At 33.8% G+C, this 23,949-nt stretch overlaps 1 protein-coding gene across 10 annotated transcripts in view; it reads left to right on the top strand.

The window, feature by feature from the left end:
• cadps2 (Ca++-dependent secretion activator 2) overlaps positions 1-23,949 on the top strand; it is a 275,041-nt gene that overhangs the window by 249,781 nt on the left and 1,311 nt on the right. For all 10 annotated transcript variants that reach the window (XM_069192478.1, XM_069192475.1, XM_069192474.1 and 7 more), the window contains 2 exons: positions 13,295-13,402; positions 23,195-23,299. In XM_069192478.1, coding sequence (XP_069048579.1) covers positions 13,295-13,402; positions 23,195-23,299 — 213 coding nt within the window. The remainder of the gene's footprint in view (positions 1-13,294; positions 13,403-23,194; positions 23,300-23,949) is intronic.

Below are 23,949 nucleotides of genomic sequence, written 5' to 3'. Positions count from 1 at the left end.
GGTTTTAATTTACTGTAACAATCAGGAATTGCAACAGTAAATTGCAGGAGTACTTGATGACTTTTAGTAATCAAACATAATAATTTACAGACTGACACATGGATTCTAAATATACAATATATTATGTATTGATATAACAGCAAAAACATGCATAACAAACAGAATAAATTTGTGAAATGATCTGCTGTAATACAAAAACTGATAATCCATGCAGGGATTACAAAAGAGTTAATAACTTCAGATTTAATTTAAAATACATAGACTATAACGTGTTATGGTCTACACCGTAGGTTTTATTAGTTTCACATGATATATATAATATGCGTTTACTATTTATTATATATACACTCAGATATATATGAATATACGTTTACTATTGAGAACTAAACGTGAGCATGTGTTCGGAACAGTTCATTTATCAAGAATTGTAACGTGAATAAAATCCATTGGCTAAATGTCCTTAATGAGTCTAAACTTCCCACTGAGAAGACAGAACTTGGCACAGTTGGTCCATGGTCATTCTTGGCAGCTGCTTACTCTGTGCAGGAAGTGTCCTGGCTGCAGAAAGAGAGGAAAAGGGCTTTGTCTAACATTGCTGGGGGCAGCCCTGCCAGAAGTTAGTGTCCTGTTGAACTTCAGTCTTTAAAAACAAAAATAGTCTGTGCACAGTTGTCTTCTTATGCCCTGCTGCAAGGTAAACATGTAGGAGAACTCTGTTTATCCCAGCTATAGCTTGGTACTGAATATCCTTGGATATCCAGGATGTCAACAAAAAGAGTCCAGCTGTTATTTCACTGATCAGATGAAAATAACAGTTGGTTTTCAAACACAAAATTATTTTATGTTGGGCAGAATTCTTTACTTTGTTGAGTCTCTTGGCTTAGTGTTTTGGAGAAAGTTTTTCTTGCAGTCACATGGTTGGATAAAGCATATTCCCAGTTTAGTAGGAAATAGAAGAGGAGCCTGAAAGTTAACCAACAAAAATGTGTTGGATGCTATGTGATTGGTTGAGATACTATCAGGTATCGTTCTGGTACCCACCCTAATTGGTGGGTGCACCCCTTTAGTTGATGAATAGTACCTTTAGATCTACGGCCTTGGAAAGAAACAGAATACAACTTGATGGAGGCCACCTGTGCTAAATATCATTAGATGGTTCAGTATTGGATACAGCATTATGATGTCTCTTTTCGGAGGGGCCTCTCAAATATATTCCTTTGCATTTACACAAAGACCCAATCTGCTTGGTCAAGGCTTTGTAAAGATTATTATAAATCTTTGATAAATGTAAAATATTAAGTGTATATACCTTTAGAGCTACAATTTACTGACTGTTACAGTGCTCAAGCCAGCTGATGGGAAGTGGATATGTAATGATGTAGAGAAGAATCTCCTTTTAAAAGCAAATTCCTGTGGTGCTGGCATGAGGTTTATGTTATTGCCCAGTGACATTTAAAGTAGAATTTTTGTTGCTTTCATTTCTGAGATACAGGGCATTCTTTTATTAGGAGAATAACGTCACTCAGTCCTGCTACAGCAGAGCAGGTGAATCAAACCAGTCTCGTTCATTTGTGCTACATTTGTGCCAGCTTGTGCCATTTACAGTGCAAGTGCTACCCTGCACTGCTTTAATTTATGTCGTATAAGACATTCTTTTTTTTAGTAGTGATGTTACTCAGCCACTCTTGAGTGGTTCAGGAGAACCAAACCTCTAGCTTTTTTGGTATGTTTGTGCTGGTTTGTGCTTTTCAAACTACGGGTTGTGCTTATGATTCCCTTATATTAGGAATTATTTGTTTTTTTGGGGGGAGTGACATCACTGAACCTGTGTATTTGCCTCCCTTCAAACAGTACAAACCAGACATGGACCCTAATTCACCCAATTTATTACATTTGTGCTGTTGTAACCAGTGTTTGTGCTTCTTTGGTTTCTGAGATACTAGGCAGGCCTTTGTTTACAGTTCATGAGTTAGCACTACTATATTTACAATGACTTTACCTTTATAAAATCTTTCACCTGGGGTGAAAAAATTGTGTAGCACTTTGTAACATGTTCACCTTTTTTCTTTCTGTGGAATATTTGATATCTTGAGATCTCAAACATTTTAGGATGTGTAGTACTATTATTTGTCTTTCATTGTTGTTTTATATAATGTGTGCCACACTTAGTGAGCAACACCATGTTCCAAGATGAACATTACATATAAGTAGGACAGAAATGTAACAGCTTGTTGCATCCTCATTCCACATAATATGACTTCACGATTGAATGATCAACAAACTCTTAACAGGGTAGGAACCAAATGGCACTGACATTTGTGCAGTGAGGCCAGGCATTGCCTGATACAAGTACAAATGTTGGAAGTACTGCAGGATGCACATGCATAATAAGTTTACACATATACTGTTTGAAACAACTGTTACAAATCATGTGTTCCTGTGTTACAAATCCTGTGTTCCTGTGTTCCCACAAGCACCTGATTTATTCAAAAAGTCCCAAAAAACATTATAATTCAACAAAAATGTGGAAGTCATCCTTTCCAAAATGTATTTGGTCACCATTTCAACGTGTTAAAAATGTTATTTTGCTGCCTAATTTAGAAAAACAGTTAACTCAGTACATACATGCAATGTGCCACCACTTCGGATGTTGTGGTATTGACTGAAATTAACTCCAACTGTACGGTGTTTTGTGTCTTGTGCATTTAATAATTATTTTAAAGGTTTAATATCTTTATTTCCCTAACACCATTTGTCACAGAAATGTAAATATGACCTTGACTGGTATTTTGTTAGTAATTTGTTTAATGTATTTTCATGTTTCCATATCGAAATTGTTCCTGTACATACCTATATTTGTGTGACAATAAGTCAACTTGTGAACTATGCACCCAATATGCTTCACATGCAGGGAAGAAAAACATTTTTAGTGGTTCCACTTGCACATGCTTGTAATTGTGCCACCATTTCTTATTATTATCAAACATTATAGATGACATCATGAATAAAATGATTTTTTGAGGGGTTTCTAAGTCATTTCTACATAATTGTGTGGACATTATTGACATCACAGAAGTTTCAACCACAGTGAGGTTCCTTCTATTTTGGTGTTGGTGATCATTGGTCGTGGTATATTCCCAATCAGTTTAATTCTTCAACATAACCACAGGCACCCACACACGGCGAGGACTGCAGGCTGTGCATTGAAAAACTTAGTGCTGAAATGTTATTCCATCCAACTTTCAGTCTTATCTCACACTATTGACTTTCATTTGTAAGTCTCAATGAAGGGAGCTTTCCATTGCTGGAGCAACATTGATGACAATGAGGGTCAAGTGGACCTGCTGGAGTGACTCAGTAAAGAGTCATTTCATCAACATAATTCTGTCACAAGGGCATCTTTGTGAAGCTGTGGTAAAACCCTGTGGATATGAAAGGGGAATGTGGTGAAAAAATCAAACCATATTCCCCACATGGCCAGGGAGTTTGGTGGAAATACATATGCATATACTGTACATTGCCATCCAGTTTTATTAATAGCCCTGTTGAAATATGAACACAAAACATCATATAACAGAAAGCTGTACTGTTGGATAATGTGTTAAATTATAAAAAAAAACATTTGCTTCAATTGCTTTATTCACATGAAAACCAAAAGTACATGCTCATTTGTTTCTTAAAAAACCTAAACCAATACCAATTACATCTAACAAAATCAAACAAAAGGAAACTTAAATTGCCATTTTGTTTTAAAGGAATTTGGTTAACCTTGTATCCTTTTTCTTAATTCATAACATAATCTTTTATTTCATTTTAACATTCCTATGCAAATATAAAAAATAATTAATGACTTAAATAGCATCTCTTACATGTAGTTTCTTTGCCAGTCAGAGAAAGAGACCTTCACCTACTTGTGATCACATTTCAGACAAAGTGGGGAAGCTAATGGCTTCCGTTGCTTTATGCAGTGATTGAAAAAAAAGTGCTTTTAATCCATAGGTCAATAAACTGTTGTTATTACTAGATTGACCGCTGCCTTTTTCTACATGTACATGAAAAATTGTTCATATTAATGCTTAAAATCTTTGTACATGTAACATTTTTAGTATGAAAATCACTCAGCAAATGATATTGGTTTTATAAGGCTGGTTAGAGAGTACCATTTTATATAGGTCTCTGATTGATTTGACAGTGTTGACATCAGGGCTGTGGCTATGTACTGTACAGTATGAATCACCATATGAATTTTCATAAACAGCCTTCAACTTTTAACTGCATGAGTTACATAATGTAAAAAGGTCCAAAGGCTTCAAGGTACTAGGTAAATAGGCTGAACCGATTAGGCTTACTCCAGATGTAACTTTTGTGACATCATATTCAAATTCAAAGTATTGGCCTTTTGCAGCCACACCCATCCAATGGAATTACACCAGTCTTAAATACTACTATGGCTAATCCTTATTGTTGTCATTCTTAGTTGCTGGTTCATTATATCCATAATCACTTTAGGAAAGTCTTGGAAATGGTTACAGTTTTGCCTGCCTCACAACCTTTGAAAGTTATAAAAATCATTTTTTTCTTTAAAACAAAATAAAACAAATGGATTCACAAGATTTTGAAAATGCATACGTTTTTAGAATACTGAGATTCAGTATCACGTTTACGACATTTCAGAATAACAGCAGATTTTTAACCCCATCATTTTATAGTCTTTTCTTTAATCTAAAGGTATAGTTGTATCAGCCTTCAGAATTAGTGTGGATCATTTCCAAGTTTCTGTGAACCACATGCTTGGTGATTTTTAAAGGCTGAACTCTCTCATTCTATTTCTTAAATTACTTTATATTAATAGCTCAGTTTAATATTAGTCAGGTTGTATGAAATGCAATTTATTTTTATTTCAAAAGCCTTCTGGGTGGTTTTCAAAACCTCTAAAAGGAGAACTTCAAAATTAATTCATTGGTTACATCATCAATAAGGATGAGTGAGCCAGTTCCAAAGGCAGCCAGATAGTACAAAGGTAAGCCAGAGGAGTTTTAGAACAAAGTTTCTGGAACAAATGAGACAAAGTTGAAGCTTTTTGAATGTGATGCACCATGTCAAATGCTCATAACACAGGGTCAATAATTCCAAGGAATTTATCAGAAGAATAAAGTGAAAATCTTTAACTCTTCAAGTTAATCTCCATATTTAATCCAATTGACAATTTATTGTACACATTGAGGAGGCAAGCCAATTTTACTTGAAGTGAATTTGTCCCAATACTTATGATTACTTGAAATTACTGTTGAACACAAAGTATTTCTTTTATTATATGATCAGATGTAATTATGGAAAAATCAACATATATAATTTACATGTCATTTTCTCTATGACAAATACAAATTGCTTAATTGTATAGTGAAATGTTTTGACTTTGCTGTCATAATACGTTTTCAGGGTGCTGTATACAGGGACAGAATGGTAATATACAGCTAAATATTTCATTTGTTAGACTCAAGATTGCTTCCTTTTATTGAAAGAAAAGAAAGAAACGTTTTACTTTGGGGTGTTTTTGAGTCAGTGAATAGGTAAAAGACGTAATAACAATGTCCTCATTTGCTGTGCACAGATTTGTGACCCTGTCACGAAAGGCTAAGCTTCTTATTCCATTGTCAAAGCTACTGCTGAGAAAACAACCCAGGAAACAGACCCACCTACCAGTTAGCAGACAGACAAGCTAGAGCTGCACCTGTGGGATTGGGTGTAACAGCAGGAAGCGATAGTTGCAGTAATATATAATTACCAAGGATTTTTTTCCCCTTTTCCTTTCTCACAAAACGCTTATCTGTTCAGGTTAACTAGTAATTAACCTCAAGTTAATTGTTTGAGTTGTACACCATTATTCTTCTCAACGATTTCTTCATCCACTGATGTCAGCTTTGGAACCTATTTTTGACACCTTTTGGTTTTCAAACACTTCCTTCATTTCTGCTTGTTGGAATTTAGTCTTTGCACAACAACACTTCAGATTACGTGTGCTGAAGTCAGTCTGCTCAGTGTCCAGTATTGAAGTTCCATGTGGGAAGAACATATTATTAGATTTACATTGATATATTATTTACATATTTATCAGATATACAGATAAATCTAATCATATATTTGAGATAGTTTTTCATTATTTTAAACATATATCATACCATATACAATACATTTATATATTTTTTAAAGTTTTTATATATCAAGTCTAAGTGAATAACAAGATGGTTGAAGTTGTCTCTCTATAAAGGGATCTGGTTTTAGAACTCAAAAGCTTTTTTGAGTTTTCTATTGTATAAATATACTTTTTTTCTATCATCCAGGTGCTCTTTGCTGAAATTGAGACATGTGGCAAGAATCTTTTAGACAGTAGTGTTTTTTTGCTGGCTATCCTCCAATTAAAACAGTTCAGTCTTTTCCTGACCTGTTAAGCATGAATACTGACAATAAATGTAAAGATGTTACTCTGTGGTTCTTTATGATTTCCTGGATTATTTTCCAGGTTGCTTTCAGAACGATCTTGTTAGGATGAGAGGTCCTGGGTAGAGTCACTGAGGTCATGAATATTTTCCATTTAGAGAATATAATTTAGAAATGTTTTTTAACACTCCCAAGACATTAGAATCTGATACTCTTTTTCATGTCCTGTATGGTGAAGACCAAATGCACAACGTTTCTGTTCATTATACAGGACAGGGTTGCCCATATTGAATGCTTGATTTCTTAATTACTCAATTATTTAACCAGCGGATCCAAATTACTCTCTTAATATGATAAGTAATCTAGGGTTTCACTTGTTATTTAATATACATTGTGTCTTAATTATCATTTTTTTCTTCTTCACTCACCATTACATCCAAAGAAACACTGAGCTGGTAAAATCAAAACCCTTTTAAGGTAAATCCAAAAAAAGACGTTTTGATTAAACCTGACACTGAAGAAGCTTTTCTGCATTTATATGCAATATGGTTGCATTTCTTCAGCTACCATATTTTATACTTAATTCTTAATGCACCCAAAATGCAATATCGTATACACTACCATGTTAGAATCTATAAAACCTTTAAGCAAAATATTGGCAAACTGCTGTTTCAGTGCAAGTCACAAGATATTCAAGATTTTTTCTCAAAGAATCTTTACTCATGTTATCATAAAGCAGTACTTTTAGGGAGGAAAATACTTTCTGCTTATCTGTTTAGTTTAAGTTTAGCTTTGAGCATGTGACCCTGTAGTAATACAAGATTGGTTGAATCTAGGACTGTAGCTATGTTATGGCCAGAAAAATAGAACATTTTTTTCTGGAATTTTAATAACATTCAAAATTGTCCCCATTATTTGAATGACTGTGTGTATGAGATTGGTAGATAAACCAGTGAGACTTAAAATGGATTTGAGCAAGATAGGAAACCATAAAAGCGTCTTTGAAGATTATTTCTCATACTTCATTTTATTCTAGTTTTTTTTCAGCATGCTGACGTATTTTTATTGCTTTGAAAAAAAATTCCACTATAACCAATAGATTGGCTGTGGCCTTACACCAAATGTCCTACTATATTATGTTTTACAGAATACGACAATAGTTTTATGCCAGATAGCTGCAAACACATTAAGGAATAAAGGGGGCATTTGTGACAGCTGTGGGGTTCTTTAAGCATAGTTTAATTCAAAAAGTTATGAAGTACATGTAGATTTATGTTGTCTTTTGTGTGCAATATTTTAGAATGTAAATTTGTAAGGAGGTTTAACTAGTAATGCCATTTTTAGTTCTCAAAAAGTCAAATGTCTAGATTTAAAGCTTAATTGAAATGAAGTAAAAAAGTTCACAAAGTACACAGAAGAAAAATAATTGTTCAAATGGAAATTGCTTCAGCTGATACACATTGCTGTATTAGTATTTTAATACAGGTAATTGCTCTGAGTACCTGTAATGCATAGTACAGTATCTAAAAAGAACTATAATGCTAATTGGAAATTGTCGCCAGCTGTTGCAATTACTCCTTTAAGTTGTGCATTTTCAACTAATAATTAGCTATAGTCTCACATTGAAGGTTACAAGAAAAAAAATCCAAGGTGTGAAATTCCCATATGGCATTAAGCCTACAAAAGGGAGACAGGGAGCGGGGGAGGGAAAGTGGAGCTCTTGGTACTTTTTGCCACTTTAAAATTTGCAGTTTCTTAACCCTTTCTGCATTTCTTCATTAGTTATTGGTCAGGTTTTAGATCATCCTGTATGACTCAGAGTATAAGAGATTTTAATAAATAATAGTTAAAGAAAGAGGTAAGGTAAGTATCATCTCTTCTATGTATGGATGTTTTGAATGTAAAGAAAGAGGTAAGGTAAGTATCATCTCTTCTATGTATGGATGTTTTGAATGTACTGTATGTCACCTCATGAAAGTAAATTGATCATTCAACTACTGTATATAACTAATCAGACTGACAGCATTTTTTCTGATTCTTTTTTTTGTCAGTATGAAAAGTGTAAAATGATATTCTCCTAGTGGGAAAGAAAGATATAATAGACCAGAGATTATTATTTTTGTAGCTGTTCACATTGATGGAATTTATTACTGCAGTTCAAATGTATAATGTGCATGGATGTTGATCCAAATGAGCAAAAGTTGTTCTATGACAAGAAAATATTTTACAAGCAGGTGGCACTGTGGCATGATGGTAAGCAGTGCTGCCTCACCGTTAAAGGATACTGGTTTCAAATATGGCCAGGAGTGGCCACATAGTGATAGGTTGATTCTTTGCTCATTCCATAATTAACTGGAGTGGGGCACCTTCCTTGATAATCTTCCATGTCTGGAGTAGGTATGCTACAATGCCAATTCTAACATAGGTGGGATTTGGATCAAAGTGAAACTTTTCTCATGGATTGCTATAAAACTCTACATTTCTTTTTGTGTCCTCCACTTAGTTAAATGTACTGTATATAAATGTTTCAACCATGGTAATGATAGCTACAATGCAAAAGAAAAAGCAGCACACTATATGTCAAATGATAGGTGATGCAATGATAGAAAACAACAACTGCCACACTTGAGGTATAAAGAATTCAGCAAAGAAGCATGCAATTTGTTTCCCATGATATAATTTATTGCTCTGTATATGCAAGGTACTGTATTTTGCTGTTTGGGAGAAAAGAGAAAAAAATGAGCTACTTTCATACTGATATGTTTTGTGTGAATATTCCTTTATGTTGGCTTTTTAACCATTATGCAAACTGGAGTTTGCAAACTGGAGTTTGCATATTATTTTAATATATGAACACATTAATGAAATAGCTATAGGTCTTTAGTTACTTTTGTTTCAAGTTTATTCAAGTTTGAAGTTCAAGGAAAGGTATTCATTGAACACAAAGGAACACAGGGAAAAGTAACTGTGACTAACTGATTTGTACAAGTAGTCATCTTTAAGAGAGTGAGTCATCTAATTGAATACAGCCTCCAATCCTATTATTTGACAGCAGAGGTGTCATTTAGCCGAGCTTCTTTTTGGTCTTAAACTTTAAATAATACAAGTAAATTTTAAAGAAAAATGACAAAGACAACTAGCACATTTGGAATGACACCTTCACTAATGGAACACAAATTGCTAGAATGGATTTGTACATTTGTCACTTGCCAAAGAATGTGCACTTTCTTGCAAAATGGTTAATTGAAAAACAGTCAATCTTTATTACACTGAAATAGGATATATCATAATGCTTTATAAATAGATTAGACTTTTAAATAGGCTGGCACAAACTTGTCTGCCTAGCAAATGCATTTATGCTTCCATGTAAGGAAATCTCAAAGTGATTGTAAGTCATTTCCTTTTTAACTGTCTGTGCCTGAAGACCAGGTAGTGAAGCAATCTTTTACTAGGTAGTTGTACTCCATCAAATAATTCATTTTTTGACAAAAATAGGGCCCTGCATCCACCATTATGGCAGCCTGATATGCATATTCAGCATCGCTTAAAATCCTCTTCTTGGGCCTGTTGTACTGATTGAATTGAAACTTGATAGATTTAATCAACGTACAAAGTACAAAAATTACAAATGTTATTAAGTGTCATTCTATCATTCTATTTCAAGATGTCTACATATCATCCATTTATTTTCTTACATCTCGAAGTGATTGGGCCCGTCTTGCTCATTTGGCAATTTAGTAAATCTAAACCGTTGTCCAACTGTTTCTGAAACATGCCCAAAATTTGGACCTCAACTACCTGGATGTTACAGATACCCAAAGAAGTGTTTTCTATTCTATTTTGTACACGAATGAGTGTTAAACAGTTCCCTGGGTTGAACCTAGAGTATATATGCCCCTTGCCCTTTAGGATTTTGGATCAAATCTTCTCTAAGTCTCTCTCTCCTCATGACTGGAGGGATTTTTTTCCTCTTAAGTTATCCATAAATGATAATCCACCTGAGAACAGAAATCATTCTTGTTGTTCATATGTACTTGTTACTCTTATTTGAACACTTTCTAAGGCTATTATATTTTTTGTGGTTTGGTGACCAAAACTGAATACAAAATGTGGTTTTACTAATGCATTGCAGAGTTTTAGCATACCCTCTGTGGATTTAAATTTCATACTTTCTGTTGTATACCCAGTCATTCTATTTGCTTTTTTATTGCTTTTCCACACTGTCTTGACGAGGACATGGAAGAATCTATAGAAACACCCAGATCGCTTTCGTGTGTAACTTCCTGCAGCCCAGAAGCACCCATGCAATGACTACCAATGCAAGCACCTTTTTCTGCATTTGCCACTCTTGCTATTTTAGTGTCATCAGCAAAGCTGACAAATTTGTTTATAACTATACACAAATCTATATAATTTGTAGTCTGGAAGGAAGAGCAATATGCCTAAACATATCCCTGTGGTACACCACCTCACACATCTGTTAATGGTTCTAGTTCTTGATCCATATGCATACATTACATTTCTTTTAATTTATGAGAGAACTCATCAAAAGTTGTTTAGAAAATAGAAATGCTATATATAATTTCATATGCTTTAGTGTTATCTAATGTCTTTATTGCTTGTTCACAGGATTTAGGTAATTTTAAAAAAATGTTATTTTCTAAACCCATGTTGTTTGTCTCTTAAAATGCCCTTATTTTATATTTTTCTCATTTAGATCTATCATTTTAAATTTCCCTGTAACAGAAACAAGAATGATTTATCTGCAGTTAACTGATTAAGTTTGGTCCTCCTTTTTGTAGATTGGTGGCTTTCGGTACTGCTCCCATTCTAAGTGGGAGTTGTGATTTCCTACTGTAGCTAGGGGTTATGAATAATATCCCTTGATTCCTTATGTATGACTGAGAAAATACCATCAGATCTTAGAGATTCATTTATTGTCGTCCTTTTAGAGTGTGCTCTTCATTTTGCAGTTTCCCTAATGTTTCATCAAACCATTAAGGCTGTATTTACCTGAGCTTTTAGGACTTTTACATTTTAACATCCTGTTTTTTTAAACAGATTTCATGGACAATCCGATTTAACAGAAGCTCAAAAATGTTTAAGCAGATATCATTCCATGCACTTGCTTGCTGATGTTTAAATTGTGTTAAATGAGATAGCATGTACTGTGTTTTGTAAGAAACTTCAACCTCTTTCTTTAGAACCAGTAAACTTATTGATATTAAACTTGGTACTTAATACAAAGCAATATCAGCAGCAATGGTGGCATTGGTATTTATCATCCTCCAATAAACAAAACCAAAATATTTAATGTTTAAATGTATGTGCTTGTTGGTTTCAGGGTATTTAAAGTAGTGCAATGCAATGTATTTTTGTAAGGGCTCTGTCACGTCATGTAGTTATGCATCCTAGAAAATTACAAATTATTACAAATTTTAAAATTATTTTCCTAAAATACTTAAAATCTGATTAAATTAATTAGCTAAATCTCTCTCAAAAATTTTAATGTCAAATTTATCATAGCATTTCATAAAAAGAACATGCTAGGAATCCATCAAAACTGCTTGCAATTCTAGTTCACCTTTTTTCTGAAGACCTAGGAGAAAAATAAACTAGATCTATTTTCTCTTGTCAAGCGTTGAAAATTCTGAGGCATTTCTTGAGAAAAATTAAGCTCCAGTTGTTCTTATACTTGAAAAAGAAAATTGGCTCGAATGGCCACTGTTGATTGATAATTAGCTGGACGTTTCTCTACTGATGAAATGCAAAACATAAATACATTATAGCATCTGTCTAGACTGGATGTCTTTTTCATTTACTAAGTGTAATTTTACCTAGAAGCAAAGGACCTCATGCTGTAACATGACAATGTACATTCACACAAAGTAAGGCTGAGCAGTTTCCTGAAGTTTATTAAAGATCTGGATTCTGAACCTTTAACCCATCTTAGGGTCAGAATCTTACACTGCCTAATGGAAGAACCTCTGAGTTGGAGCTTTTATGATGCTGATCAAGTTCAAGTGGAGGTGCAGAAAGCAGTCAAGGACAAGTGAAACTCATTTTATTACAAGTCCATAATTATTTTTTTTCTTTTCCTTTTGTATTCCTGTTTTGTGCAATTATTTTAGTTTACAGCACCTTGAGATGATGTAGTATGAAATGCACTACATAAAATAAATATGATTATCATAAGTCTGTGAAGCAATGGCATATGTGGATGGATGTGTTTTGAATTTTGGAAAATAAAGCATCCGTGAGCACCTGTGAAGCACATTTGGTAGATAATTCATAAGTTCCCTTTACTTATTGACCTACCCTATTATACCTTCAACGTTGGCATCTCAGAACCTAGTGCAGCAGCTGTTATTGAAGCTGGTGCTGTGTGGTATGAATAAGAAAAGTGTTATTTGTGAAAAAAATATCAAGAGTGGGAATTCTGCTGTGAAATGAAGCTAGCTTGAAGTTTTTGCTGCAAACAACTTTCTGCATGAAACTTTTGAAAACAAACTTCTTTCAAACAGTGCTTAATATCCATGCCAGAAGACTGACTTGGCCACATGATCTTAATCCCTCTAATCATTATGTGAACACCTGAAAGATTGAGTATTCCATGCTAACTGCTGAGGATTTAAAGGCAGCAATTCAATAGGTTTATCTAGTTTCACCTGAGTTTCAGGCCATGTTAAGATTTTAAAAAAATATTTTTTTCTTAGTGAGGATTTAGTCAAATTTACAGCTGATCCCATTAATTCGATGTTACTGTGTATATATCTGTAAAAATATATTTAAAGGGTTTTATTTTTTTAGATTCTGACCATATAGTTCTCTTTTGTTTTAATCTTTTGTTTTTCAGAAGCCTGGAATGGACCTAGCAGATACTTATATAACCTTTGTACGACAGAACCAGGATATTCTGAGAGACAAGGTCAATGAGGAAATGTATACAGAAAAAGTATTTGATGTAAGTGACTACGCTTGCAAAGCATATTAAGGAATACATTTTGAGAGTATTTGGGAAAAGAGGGGTGTGGTGAGTTATCAGTTTAAACTTGATTGTGCCATAGTGAATTTGCATGCTTACTGAAAAAAAATTGAGTGTATTTTAAACTAATGCTTAAACTAATTTGAATACTAAAATTAGATAGTTGAGGGCACTGATTTGTTTCTTGCTTGTAGTTTTAATCATTTTAATTGTATTAGTCATGAACAATAGGTTCCCAAAAGTATTATTATCTAACATTTATTAACATTCCTGAATTTAATATTACACTGTTTGCTATTGGGCAACACATCTTACACATATTTGTATCCAGTACGTTATAGACTTTACGCTGAAATTGCATAGTTAACACACTTCTTGGGAGGAATAAATTACTTTATAGTCACCAAAAATGGTCCCATGGTCATGTCTGACCCAATGGTCAGACATGGTGAAAAGGGAGCAGGGGTGGAATCCGTAAAAGGGATGATTATGTGATGATGTGCTGTACACTTCATTGTTGTGAAGTGTGATACCTTTGGATTAGTTGGTAATAAGCTATACAGTTCTCATCCCCATGTAAATTGCTTGTCAGGTTATGATCAAAGCATTTTAAATTAAACCCTTTCTTTTTCCCCCTGACATGGCTTTTCATTAGCCATAGAAGCAATGACGTTGTCTCCTGCATACCTTAGATAAACTCTTCCTCAACCCCATCCAGAAAACACAAAACTGAACACTGGAAGCCAAACATCTAAAAGACAGGGAACAATTTTCTTTCATAAGATTCCAATTTTATTTTGCCTTCCTCAGGCTGTAATTTGTATGAATTTAAAGTTAACGAATAAGATTAAGAATTCTTTGACATAATTAACTTCATGATAAGATAAACACAGAGTACAGGAAAAAACACTGTATCTTATACCATACATGAATGCAGATTTGTCTTTTCTATTATTTTAATTATTTGCTAAATTATGTATTAGTGCTGAGAAGAAAACTACTTGATAACTTCATTTGTGTATCTTACTTCACTACATGGTTCTATTAGAGCAGTGTTCAATTAAAGACATTCATTTTTTTAGCTTATGACAGGTTAAAAGAACAACACAGTTGTAATGGAGATATGACCAGTTTTATTTGTGTACTTTCCATTTGTTTTAAATTACAAAAAAGTTAATTGTATATAAATAAAGTTTAAAAAACAATTTGAAAGTAATTTGCAAAAGCTTAACATAACAAATGCATGCAAAGTTTTTTTTTTTCTTTTCATGCTGTATTTGTGAATGACACATTGCTGAATAATGTGAATATAATTGTAAAAGGTAGTGAATGCTTGGGAAACTAAACTATAGAAGTATTCATATTGCCTCATTCAAATATGAATCTGTTCAAGTGTTCTATGTGCTTTTGCTGTAGAAAATACTAACAGTTTTTCTTCTAATTATGCAAAAAGTCAAATGTTTTGATAACAGCAATTCACAGCACACACTCTAACACTGTACATGGTGTTACTCATTCAAGGCCTTGTAGGCACTAGAAAGAGTAATGTTGAGTTCTCTTGTCATGGTGGACATCAAAATGAGACTTAGCTCCTATATCATAAACTAGCCTGTATTTTTGCCGTTGTACAGGAGGGAAGGAAAAATATCATCTGTCTCTAATAGTCTGAGTGTTAATATGTGTGAAAAAAGGATTTTATGAATGTGTTGATGCCCTGCAGGGGTAGAATAATTATCATCCATCCAGCTGGCACTTCACTCAATATCAAAATTCATATCTGCTACTTTTGCATTTGTTTGGTGTTGTAGTGTTTGTGCCAGCATATGTTTTACATTTTCAGCTTTTTATTTTTTTTAGCACTCACTTTTTTGTAAGTACAAATGACATCCTTTTTGGATAAATACATCGTCCAGAATATTTCAATATATTGACCAACTGTCGAATATTCAAATGCATAATCTACCAAATACATCAGGTTTTAGAAGTTATAATAAACTAGGATTAAATCATATGTAATATGCTTTTTGCATAGCTTTTAGCTAAATAAGTAAATATAGAAGGAACACGTTGAAGAAACGTTTCAGTTGCAATTAAATACATCTGAAAGGAGAACTGAATCCTTCACCGTTTTAAAGGGAATTAATGAAGCCGATTCCAATAGTTATTTCAAATTAAGTTTGAAATAGCAGAACACAAGGACATAGCTGGTAAATTGTTAAAATTTTGCTCCAATACGTGAAAGCACTTTTTTACACAGAGAGTGGTCAATGCATGGAATAGATTACCAGAGCACACTGAAAAGCCTGAAGTCCTATAACAGAGTCACTTAGTATATAAGCACTGATCGGCTCAATGGCCTGTTTTCACTTTTAATTTGAATATGATTTTATGCATTTATTTCAGTTTGGTTATTAGTTATAATAAATGGTAACAGACATCCATGGAATAGAAGACATACATATTCCCACATCCTGTCTGAATTCCTAATAAACATAGAAAATAGATAATTGATAAACATGTACACTTTAATAGCCATTTAACTATTTACTGTTTAAATAAACTAGAGAATGCATTGTTTTAAAAGAAGAGTAGTACTTATATTTGTAAAATTACATTACAAAAATAATTTTCCATCCTTTTGATTATGAATGATAAGAGCAGTATTCATGTATAAAAATCATAGCTGTTTGAACAAAACAATGCAATTTCCAGTTTTAGATGCAATGTAATCTTTAGCCTTAAACAGACATGCTAGCAACTCATAATTGACTTTCTTTCAAAGAGAAGTACTGAATGTTTCTTTAGCTTGCCTGGATCCCTGACCCAAATCTCATGAATATTCTTAAGGCCAATGTAAAAAAGACAGGAATGTAATAGATTGAATGAGTAGAGTTAAAGAAATTATTTTTCCTCTGTTCAATGCCACAGAAAAATGGGGAAAATGTCATATTTTCCAGTTCTGTTATTGCTCTTGATGCTCTTGGATTGCTAAATTGTATTAAAATAAAGTATGCTATCAGCCTCAATGGCTACCCGTGCTAATCAGGCTCTTTCAGGAAAAATGATCAAGGTTAGTTCTGTGCTTCTGTTGGGGGGGAGGGGTGTGTGATTGAAAACTGTATTTGGTGAAATAAGTATTTGTTTTACAAAGGCTTTGCAGTTTACACCATTCAGCTGTAATTTTTTATGAACATCTTATGAACAATGGTTACAACACAATGTAAGGCCTTATACAGTTTCAAACACATTGAGGGAATATCTTCCACTGTTGATTTCCAAGAGGACCTTGGTTCCATCTTAAATTCACATTTTGTAGTTTCTCAAACCTCAAACATCTCAGAATCGGTTGAATGCTCATATTAAGTTAATTAATTAATCATATTTTGCACTAGGTGTTATATTCATTTAGAAATAAAAACAAAATACTCTTCATTGCATTGCAGGTTTTTCATTAGAAACACTAAGAGAAATCAAACAATTGTTTAAATATTAATGTAAGGAAAGCTGTGAAAACTGTGTCAATGATTGTTTTGTGGGTTTTTGAATGCTGTCTATCTGCCATTTATTTCAAACACTGTGTGCAGCAGCTACTGGGTTGGGAAGAAATGAGTACATGAAATAATAGGTCACTGGGAGACAACCTCTGTCCCCTACATTTTATTTGGCTGTCAGGCACTGTAATGAATTCGATCCCAGCTTATCTCACATATGGAATTCATTTAATAATAATTGCTTACACTTACAGTATATACCTGGATAATGCGACAGCAGCCATAGTGCACCAGAATGCTCACCACACATCAGCTACCAGTGGGGAGGAGAGCAGAGTGATGAAGCCAATTTAGAGATGGGGATTATCAGGAGGCCATGATTGGTAAAGACTAATGGGAAATTAATGGGAAAAACTTTGGCCAGGATGTTGGGTTACACCACTACTCTTTTCGAGAAACACCCTGGGATTTTTAATGACCACAGAGAGCCAGAACCTCGGTTTTACGTCTCATCCAAAGGACGGACATTTAGATTGAAATATTCTGCAGATACTGATTCTTACTTAATTCTGCCTCACACTCAGTGCTAATTAATTATTAAATTCTTTGTTGATAAACTGCAAACAAAAGTTTATTTTCTCTCTGTTTTAAGGCTAGTTTAGAATTAATATTCTTTATTTTTCAGTGTGAAATATATGATATTCACTTTCTAGGTTTATGTTTTCACTTGTCTTTGCTGTACACTAAATTGTTTTTTTTATTATGGATTTTATTTTATATTTTCAACAGTTTCAATTTTTTACAACAAGAAAAAAGTTCTTTAAATTACTGGATAACTGTATTCATTAGAGTTAATAATATACCAAATCGATGTGTCTGAAGATTAAGTTCTCAATCATTTCAGCAGCAAAGTCAGGCCATGCCTGTTATTTGTTATTTTATTTGCAAAAAATGTTTGTTCATTACCGTAAGTGCTACATTCTAAATCTTAAAAACATGTATTAAGTCATACAGGCTCATCTACAGTATGACTGTTATGATGACAGATGGTAAAATTGTACTGTTCTAGAATTGGTTTTGGCTTTATGATTTAGAATTGTTTTTCATTTACTGCATTGTTAATAACTTTAATAAATGCCAGTTTTTTTTAAAAAAAGAAGGAAATTAAGTGATTCAGCTGAAACCACTGAAAAAATAGATCATTGACAAGAGCTTTGGTTTGTGTGGGATTCAGAAGTGGGAAACGTGTTTGCCATTCCATTCTCGGCACAGACAATAATCATGACCGCACCAGTGCACAAGTGTTAGAGGGTACTGTTTGCTATTAACTTAAAGTGCTGAACAGGTCTCTTGAACAACTGTTCACTAAGTTCCACTGGAAGGGATGACATTACAAAGGATAATAATGACAACGCAAGAGTTAATTACCACCATTATGCTTCAGTCACTTTAACTAATGCAAATTGTATTCAACCAGGAAGATTTCTTAATTAAATACTACTGCAGTATCCATTCTCTGTTTCGTTCAAAGATTCTGTGTCATTAATTTATATTAGCTGCCCTCCAAATGTTTTTAGACAAAATTGTTATTACTGTTTTACAGTCAAGCAATTTGTATTTGTGATCATGAGATGAGACTGAATAAGTACAACATATTATTTATTTTTCTGGATATATGTTTTATTTATGTGTAATGCCATACATTTGATCATATTTAAACAAAAGACACTTTATATTCAAATAATTTATTTTAAGTGAATCTAAAAACTGTGATACATCCACTAAAACAGTTTTTAGAATATAAATGTTGGTATTTTGTAACTGGCGTAAATGAAAGTAATACGTAATAAGGCTACAGTATTTTGTATAAGCTTTTGAAGCAATAAGTTCATGAAGTCTGCAGCCCACTGAGCTCACCTCTATCAATTCTTGCATATTCTTGGTGTTCTGAATTATTATTTTCTTCAGTATTATAAATGCTGTTCAGTTGGATTTATGTCTTGGTCTCCACTTGTTTATCCTAATGAAGTCCCTGGTTATATTGACCATGTATTTTGGGTCATTGCTATGTTGGATGGAAGTGAAGTTGAAGTGAAGTGTCACCCTCTAAGTATAAAAGCGTCTTTCTCTACATGTGTAGACAAAACATTTTTTTTCCTGTAAATTTCATAATTAATTCTGCTGTTACCTTCACTATTTACATCATCGATAAAGATATGAGAGCCCAGAATATTCCATGCTTTACAAATGACGTGATAATCTTTGGACTATCTGCAGATCTTTCCTTTCTCTACCTAAATTTTCCATCAGGGTAAAGTTTTATCTTGGTCTCATCTTCCTGTAAAACGTTGTTCCAAAACTTTTCTACCTCAGCTTTTTACTGAATTCTGAATTACTGAATTGAATTCTGACACTCACTTGCCAATGCAACTTCCGATAACAAATACAAATTTGTATACAAATACAGCTTTGTCTATGCAGTATTAATGCATTTGGTTGGTACTACGAGAGAGAATTTAATTTCCTTTTGCCTTTTAAATATAAAGGGCAGATATTCCTTCCATTTTATTTAGTTGTTTGCAATTATGCATTTATCTAAGGTTCTTATCCAGTGCTTTCTTGCAGTATCCATGGGAATCTACTTCAACACCATTTCACAATACAGTGCACATTTCTATTCATTTGTTTTCCACTACATACTACCAGGAGGACTTACTGTATAACACAAAAACATGAACCATATTTTATATCAAGACTTTTATTAAAGGAGAAAGAAACAGTTGCTTTTATATTTATATATTGAAAATAAGAAAGAGGGCAGTCCTCCTGAGGTTTACTGGACTTTAAAACCCAGTACAGTAAATACTTCTTTTGATCCATGTGAACATATGTGAAAAATCATAAACAGCTAGATGTCCTCAGACCCACTTTAGTTTAGATGTTTACAGTATGCTGTGGCCTTTACTTTATGCCGATGTTTGATTATTATTATTATTATTATTATTATTATTATTATTATTATTATTATTATTATTAGTTGGGTGCAATGATTAGTATTGCTGCCTTGCATTGTTGAAGCCCTGCTGCTATCTGTGTGGAGTGTGTGTGGGTTTCCTCCCACAGTCCAAAGACATACTGGTAGGTTAATTAGCCTCTAGGAAAACTGTCCCCAGTGTGAGTGTCTGTGTCTGTGACTGTGTGTGCCCTGTGATTGGCTGGACTCATCCAGGATGTATCCCACCTTGTACCAGTTGCTTGCGGGGATAGTTTCCGGTTCCTCTGTAAGCTTCTATTGTATAAAGCACTTATAAAATAGATAAATGAAACAAAGTGTCATATTTTTCTGCCAGGGGAGAAAGACATGGTTGGCCATGACTCTCAGTCTTCTACTGGTTTCAACTTCAATCTCTAGTCATTGCAGCTGGCCAGAGATAGCAAGGCTTGTAGAATCACCTAATTAACAATGCAGGCTTAAACAGGCACCTCAGCTGGCAGTGTAGTTAGCCGCCTGTTGGTTCTCAGCGGGACTTGGTGGTGCTTCTCATTCTCTGCCCTAATGGTCTTCTGCCCATCTAATTTTGCCCTATTGAAAGCCACTGTTTACCACAGCTTGAGCCCATCCCAGGGGGCTGAGTTATTATCAAAGGATTACAAAGATGTAGTCTTATTGCTCAGACATTTCAGTTTCCTTGACTATGCCAGAGTGCTAATTAGCTGTGACTAATTAAGAAAAAATGTTCTGGCCGCACTGCATCATTTTACCAAGTGCTAGAGAGTGAAAAAGAGAATTCAAAAGCTTACCACTGGTCAATCTGAGCAGCTTCTTTTAGTCTTTTAAAGCCTAGCATTCACCTTTCTCTTCTGAGATATTGCTATTGTAATTAGTTCTGTTGATCTTTTACTTGTGCTTTTCCTTTCTTTACTTGAGGTAATCACATGTGGATAGGCATACTGTTTATGATGAATGTTCAAATATTCACACAGCCTTTAACAAAGAAAGAAGGGTGCTATAATTACTCTTTTGAATTAGCATTTTTATGTGCATTATTATTACTTAACAAAATACATAAGATTTGTAGGTATGATATGCCATTCTTTGGTTATGAAAAAAATAATATGGAGCAATGAATTAGACTGGAATATACTGTGTATACTGTATGTCTTCAATTCCTACAATAAACTAATTTACATTGTATTGTACTGTAGCTGTCCAGTAGAAAGGATTAGTGCCAGATTTTCTTTAATTTTAAATAATGAAAAATACATACTGTATAAAGTGATATAATATATTAAGATTAGGATTTTGGGGGTGTTTCATGTAATATTATATATACTATAACAATATATTATTTGTGGTATATTGACCAATACATCACTAAGAAGAGAAGAAATACAACTTGTATTATTCTTAGTTACTATCATTATAATGTCTTAAGTTAAAACAACTAATCACTTTCAGTGGGAGAATAAAGGTAGCAGCACATTCTACAACTCAAGACATGCTTCTTCACTATTTTCAGTTAATGTCTTTTACATATAACATTAACCTTTGTTATTTTTATTTTAAAAAATTAAATTTAAATGAAAAATCCTCATACAGTACTCTAGTTACTTATTTCTATTTTTATGGTTTCCCTTGAGAATTTCTTTAATAGCTGCTGTTTAACTTGTCAGAAGAAAGCACACTGTGCTGTGAAATCTCTTTTGAAAGACGTCTTCTGAGAAACAACTTTAATCCTTGTTAGAAAATTGCAGTCTGGATCTTGTAAAAAAAAACGAAAGTTCTGTCCTTTTGTTGGTTCTCCAAAGCTCTTATAGGAGCCCTTTACAACAGCAGCGACAGCATAGCAAAGCTTCACTATTTAGGTGAGTAGAGCTTTGACAGTCTAGGCAGACAATGAAGAAGCCTTTATGTAGATCCTGTAGCAATGCTGAACATAGCTGGGGATCAATGCCAGCCATTCAGGCCTGCCCCTTTTTTTCTTCTTCATTGCTTCAAATTGTTAATTCAAGACTAAAGGTAATCTGGGGAGGTGGAGAGTGTTTTAAAAAGCTGATGTACTGAGAGTGCTTATAGCCCCGTTGTGGCAATTTCCATAGTCAGTGGCTACTGTTAGCGCATAGGGTTTTTGTTTCATTGTTGACCTGTTTACTATTAAAAAATGCACGAACGCCCAGAGACTCACTACTCCAGCACTCTTTTATAACAGCTACCACCTTCTGAGTCCTTGAGCTTGTCTGTAGCTTCGGAGTTCCTTTTAGATTGGGTTTGAAAACTTCACCACAAACACTAGATTAGACTGATGTTCTGTTTTCCGTGCTCCTGTTGATTTGTTGAACCTTCCCCAGGCTGGATAGCAAGTACCAGCTTGATGGAAAGACAGACCACTAATGTGATTTACCAGCCTGCAGTCATGCACAATAAGTGTGAATAAATATAGAGGTCTCACAGTGTCAAACATAGCAGTTTCCTTCCCTTTTTATATAGTGAGGGAGATGTCAAGAAAATGAAGTGGGTAATGCATGCCCTTGCAAGTGCTGGATAATCCATGAATAGGAATATAATACTGATTTAGATTTTTATTAGGTCTGCTGGCAGAGGTAGCACAAATCTATATATGGTCCACAGGTGTGAAAACTCCTCTTGACTGTTAAGTTAATAACAGCAATTGGGACACTTAAGAGCATTATTATGACAGCATAAAGATGCTTGCATTTAAATATGTTCAAATTCTGAAGCAACATTAGAATAGCTAAAAGTCCTTTTTATTGTTCTATAGAACCAGTGTCTGCTTATTCTGTGCTACTGTTCACATTACAATGACTGATTTCCATAATAGAGTTTTAAAACTAGAATCCTTTTCTGAGTATTTATTAATTTTGTATTCAAGTAATTTCTTCAGGCTGTCCAGTTGAATATTTAAAAAAAGTGATTTTGTTTTAAATAAAAGAATTCTGCTGGTTGAAAATTTGAGAAAATAATTCAAAACCAAGCTTTCTTTTTGAGGTGAAAAAATACTGTGATCTAAAAATAGAGTTCCATTTCACTATGAATACCACAAGGTAAAATTGTTTATCAAAGACAAGGGATAGACTGACATGGTGGGATCTGTAAGGTTTTAAATGATTGTTTTTGTTTACAGTAGTGTAAAGCCACTTTTCACATTTTGAGAAAAAACACAAATAATTTGATAAACTGAGCTCCATGTAAACAGATTGTAGGGTTTGTCCTATGCTGTAGAATTTGTTCTCAGATGTGGTTTTTTGTGTGTGTTTGCAGCAATGGTACACAAGCTCTATGAAAGCCATTTGTGTTTGGCTGACAGACAGGCTTGATCTACAGCTCCACATGTATCAGCTGAAAACCCTTATCAAGATTGTGAAGGTAAGAGATGCTGCAATTCATAAAGTATTTTAGCAGCAAGAAAAATGTTAAGTCTATTTTTAACTATAGCTTTGCAGAGCAAAACATATATTCTCCATCATTATATTGTACAATTGTATCCTTTTCAGATCACAGGTACTACAACATCTACTGTGTTGATTATGTATATCTTTGTCACAAAAGCAATGGCAGTAATTGTACCTCTTGCTACTGTCAAAGAGGCAATAAAAGGAAAAGAGCCCTAGGGATATATGTATTCTTCTAGGACAAGGCAGCCAGGGAAAACCAGCTAACCAGATACAGGGAAACATACAGTAAGCTACATAAACAGACTAACAGAGGAAAAATAAAAATAAAAGTCAGACAGTGCTGGATTTGTTTCATTTGAAAATCACATTGTAGGAGTCAGATTCAATCCAAATTATTCTCAACGAACTTTTGAAACCTTTATTTGGATAAAAACTACTAGTAGTATTTAGAAGATATCAAGATAAATAAAACACTACTAAAAAAAAGGAGTGTTTTGTTTTCCAATTAATTAATTGCTTTTCAAAATTAATCAAAATACTGTGTCCTATTTCATTTGGCGAGTTTCAAAGCGTTAGAACAAAGTTTACTCCAGTGTTCTGAATGTTATCTTAATCAAGATT

Source organism: Lepisosteus oculatus, chromosome 7 (assembly GCF_040954835.1).
Source record: "Lepisosteus oculatus isolate fLepOcu1 chromosome 7, fLepOcu1.hap2, whole genome shotgun sequence".
NCBI lineage: Eukaryota > Metazoa > Chordata > Actinopteri > Semionotiformes > Lepisosteidae > Lepisosteus > Lepisosteus oculatus.
This window is presented reverse-complemented; position numbering and strand designations above follow the sequence as displayed.